Source organism: Physella acuta, unplaced genomic scaffold (genome assembly GCF_028476545.2).
Source record: "Physella acuta isolate Inbredline_101_S28 unplaced genomic scaffold, ASM2847654v3 ptg002073l, whole genome shotgun sequence".
Classification (NCBI taxonomy): domain Eukaryota; kingdom Metazoa; phylum Mollusca; class Gastropoda; family Physidae; genus Physella; species Physella acuta.
In genome coordinates, this window is record NW_026733575.1 from 1 (window position 1) to 5,000 (window position 5,000).

Here is a 5,000-nt window from a genome sequence, read left to right on the forward strand (position 1 = left end):
GAAATGAAATTTATAGAATTTATATAGAAAATATATACTTTTAACAGTGCGCCCCCCCGAAGAAAGTCTACCGCCCCCCCCCCCCCCCGAACATTTCAAGTGCCCCCCCGGAGAAAAAAGTCTGGAAGAAACACTGAATACAGTAGAGTTTGATAACAAGAATGGCAAGCGAATTGGGGAATGACGGGGTAGAAGAGTTTCTTTCAGTCATCATTCTCCCAACGGAATAGAATTAAATAGAAAATATATACTTTACTAGTCATCGCCCCCTGCAAAATGTAGTATGTCACCCCCCCTCCATCGAAAATTTCAAATGACCCCTCCCCACCGGTAAAAAAATGTCTGGAAAAGACCCATTGAGGGTAGAGGTTAGAATAACCGACAAGAAGTCTACCATTAACGCGTTTTAGTTTAGTTTAGCTTAGCACAGCCGCCAAAGCGTAGCCGCGCAACGATTGGTCGGGGCGAGTCACATGACCTTACCACGGCCAGCAGAACTTTGATGTACTTGAGCGCCCCGATAAATCCAGTGATGGAGAAGATCACGATGAGGGCGCCACACGCCACGGCCAATGATCCAAGTTTGATGGCCCTGAAGGGAGAAAAAATGTGAGATGACGAACCTCTTTAAACATAAGCAAGGTGGAAGACTTCGGACAAGATTTCTGCCAAGAATTCACAAAAATTATTCATATGTGCAGATTTAAAATATCCAACGTCTAAGAAAAGGAAGTTAGTTACCCTAAATATACATTTAAATTTTAGTAAAATAAAAAAAGCCTACCACAAATTACTCTCGTCAACTATGTAACTATCCACCCACGTCACAATCCACCTACGTCACAATCCACCTACGTCATAGTCCAACTACATCACAATCCACCTACGTCACAATCCACCTACGTCATAATCCAACTACGTCACAATCCACCTACGTCATAATCCAACTACGTCACAATCCACCTACGTAACAATCCCCCCCCCACCTAACAATCCCACACGTCACAATCCACCTACGTCATAATCCCCCATGTAACAATCCACCTACGTCACAATCCACATACGTAGCAATCCATCCATGTAACAGTTCACCCACGTCACAATCCACCCACGTCACAATCCACCCACGTCACAATCCACCCACATCACAATCCACCCATATAACAATCCACCCACGCCACAATCCACCCATATAACAATCCACCCACGCCACAATCCACCCATATAACAATCCACCCACGCCACAATCCACCCACGCCACAATCCACCCACGCCACACTCCACCTACCACTCGCCGATGTCCACACTATCGGGTACGGCCTGGGTTATGGGCATGATGTTCTGACCCTCGGTGCTGATGGCCCCGGGGAGGTCGTCCTTGCTCGCGGCGTCGCCGATGTACTCGTTGATCAGGGAGCCAAACATGAAGCGGACCAAGATCCCCATCGCAAAAACTAACAACCCCCATATCTGCAGGACAAGACATCAACACTTTGCGTCATACAGAGGCGTAGCGAGGAGGGGGCGGGGGGGGGACATATGTCCCCGGGCGCCGACCTTAGGGGGGGCGCCAAATTGAAAGTTTGAGGGGGGGTGCAAATGAAAAGTTCGAGGGGGGGGTGCAAATCGAAAGTTTGCTCCCGAGGGGGCGCCAAATTGAAAGTATGTCCCCGGGCGGCGGCAAGGGTCGCTACGCCTCTGGCGTCATATACCATGGCACGGCGTGGTTTAGCGCTAGAGAGCTAAAGTGTTAACCCGAGTTCGAATCCGGGCTCAAGTCAGTAGAATGTCTCCACAGTCCCCCCAGCTCTCATGGGTACCTGAGTCACAGAGGCGTAGCGAGGGGGGGGGGCATATGTCCCCGGGCGCCAACCTTAGGGGGCGCCAAAATGGGTTGGAAAAATAAATTGAAAGCTTGAGGAGGGGTGTGCAAATCCAATCTTGAGGGGGGAGGGCAAATCGAAATCTTGAAATCTTGAAGGGGGGGGGGGGGGTGCAAATCGAAAGTTAGAGGTGGGGGGAGGGGAGTGCAAATGCAAATCGAAAGTTGTCACCGGGCGCCGGGAAGGGTCGCTACGCCTCTGCTGAGTCACGCTAGGGAAAAACAAAAGCGTCTGGACATTGTTCTAGCCACACTATACCTTCATGGGCCGAGGTCTCTGGAACAGGTGAACTCTACTTCATCTGCCCCACGTGTCTTGGGCACGGAGGGGAAAAGATGATGAGATGAAGTTTTATACCACGACCCCCCCCCCCCCCCCCCATCCCTTGACTTGTATGGCCTGCGGCAGGACCTAACTGGGAGTCGTAGACCTGCAGAAAGGTGGGGTGTACTGCGCAGGCGTGTTTGTAGTGCAGAGGCGTAGCGATGGGGGGGGGGGGGGGGGAGGGGGGGGGACATATGTCCCCGGGCGCCGAAGTGGGGGGTTGGAAAAAGTAATCGAAAGCTCGAACGTTTGAGGGGGGGGGGGGGAGTGCAAATCGAAAGTTTGAGGTTGGGGGGTGCAAATCAAAAGTTTGAGGGGGGTGCAAATCGACAGTTTGAGGGAAGGGGGGGGGGGGTGCAAATCAAAAGTTTTAGGGGGGGGGTGCAAATCGAAAGTTTGTCCCCGGGCGCCGGGAAGGGTCGCTACGCCTCTGTTGTAGTGTTTATACTGACCAATGATTGAAGTGACAAATGATTGGAGTGACCAATGATTGAAGTATTAAACTGGCCAATGATTGAAATGCTATAGTGATCAATGAATGAAGTGTTGGGATAGCCGATGATTGAGGTAAACATTGACCGAAGAGTAAATGGTATACTGTGGGACGGTAGAGAATTGGACTGCTAACCCGTATGTCTCGAGTTCGAATCCGGGTTCAAGTCAGTAGACAGTCAATGAGTCTACACAACTCTGATGGGTACCTGAGTCACATTAGGGAAAATAAAGGCGCTGGGCATAGTGCTGAACACACTATCTCTTCATATGCCGGGGTCACAGAAACAAGTAAACTCTACTTCACTTGCCCCATAGACCGTCAGATTTGAAAAGGGAACTTTACTTTTACTTTAAATGGTATACTGATCAATGACTGTAGTGCTATATTGATCAATGATTGAATTGTTATACTGACTTATTATTAAAACGTTATAATGACTTACATTAACCAATGATTGAAGTGTTACAGTTATATGGACCAAGGATTAAAAGTTAAAAGGTTATATAGACATCCATACTGACCAATGATATAGCCATCGAGATGACCAAAATATAGGCGAGCCGCATTTTGCCAATTTATTGGCGCCAGGACGCAAGTTATCCAAGAATTGGGTAGAACACTAGGGAAGGCAGCTAGAACTGAGAGACCAATGTACGAAGCATTGGGGCGGATCTTATCCTCATTGACTTCTAAAACAAGATGGTGAATGGCGGTGTCTAGGTCTTACGCTGGCGAAAGAAAAAAATTGTAATTCTTTGAACTACTTTAGTTAGTGCAGTAAGATATATAATTAAATACATACTTTCAGTTGTTTTGTTTAACTGAGGTTAATTTTTAAATTCCTGGTAAAAATTGTTAATAACTTACTGATGTTATTTGTTATTATAAATTACATTCGCCATTGTGTCCTTATGGAAAAACCGGAAGTCAGTGCGTCGCTACTAAACTAATACGGTGCGTCGCAGTCTGCGCCGGTGCTAGCCTACACAGTGCGGAAAGGTACGCACCAAAAACATTGCGTCGGTGAGCAAATAGTAAATAGATCGCGTCGTTTTTATAATAGCTAAATGTTGTTTAAATGAACTTTGAAAAAAATAAAAAAAAATAAACGAATTTAAAAAAAAAATAAGTAGAACATAAATATAAACTTAATTTGTTAAGAATTTTCCGCCCTTGTTAGATGTTTTCGGTGATTTCCAGATGGAATGATTGCGTACGTGACGTCAAACATAGAGATGATTGAAGATCTGACATGTGAGGGGTGGGGCGGGTGTGTGGCTTTAAGCCAAACGTCGCCACATAATTTTGTTTCGGTAAAAAAAAATTGTTACTAGATCTAGACTCTAATGATTATTTAACAATAATCTGTTTGATATCAAATAAAATATCTGTCTGAGAAAGAATTGAAACATTGGTCCATGTATTATCAGATATAGATATTTTCTAATATACTGGTATATTGCTGGAGGGGACGGCGTGGCTTAGCGCTAGCACTAGACTGCTATCCCGAATGTCTCAAGTTCGAATCCGAGATCAAGTCGGTAGACTGTCCCGGAGTCCACCCATCCTTGATGGGTACCTAACTCATTTTAGGGAAAGGAAAGACTGCTGAGCATATTGAAACTCAATTCCTTCATAATGCCGAGGTCAAAGAAACAGGTGAACTCTACTTCACTTGCCCGATGGACCGTCATGTTAGAAAACTACTTATACAGCTGGGTTGGGTGAAGTCTTCCGCCTCTGTCTGCTCGAAGAAGTTGTCTGCTCTTGTAGCTGCGAGTCACGTGTTAAATACTAGGGCCCTTCTTGTGTTTAGATCATGGACAATAAAAACCATGATCATAACCCCCCCCCCCGACTTAAGCCTGGACGTCAGTAGCGTAGCGAGGGGTGGGTGGGGGGACATATGTCCCCGGGCGCCGACCTTAGGGGGTGCCAAAATGGGTTGGAAAAATAAATTGAAAGGTTGAGGGGGGTGCAAATCGAAAGTTTGATGGGGGGGGGGGGGGTGCAAATCGAAAGTTTGAGGGGGTGTGCAAATCGAAATCTCGAGGGGGGGGGGGGGTGCAAATCGAAAAGTTTGTCCCCGGGCGCCGGGAAGGGTCGCTACGCCTCTGCTTGACGTACACCCTCAGACATATCCCCTCCCCTCCAGACTCTACCCACCCTCCGACGTAAACTCCGTGGACAACAAACTGTACACCTTAACTAAGGTTTATACTATGATAACGAGAACAAACCACACCAGCCCACCCCACCTGTAGAGGCTTGTGTTACCTGTGAACAGACCTAGAACA

The 5,000-nt window shown here is 47.0% G+C and overlaps 1 protein-coding gene across 1 annotated transcript; it reads right to left on the reverse strand.

Annotated features, from left to right (window-relative positions):
• Positions 1 to 483: 483 nt before the first annotated feature.
• On the reverse strand, positions 484 to 3,675 carry LOC131932013 (tetraspanin-18; the record flags this gene model as incomplete). The annotated part of the gene is given in 4 exon segments (XM_059288891.1): positions 484 to 592; positions 1,289 to 1,470; positions 3,225 to 3,431; positions 3,571 to 3,675. Coding segments are annotated over 3 exon segments (336 nt in total), but the record flags the coding sequence as incomplete, so codon positions are not given.
• Between the last annotated feature and the right edge of the window lie 1,325 nt (positions 3,676 to 5,000).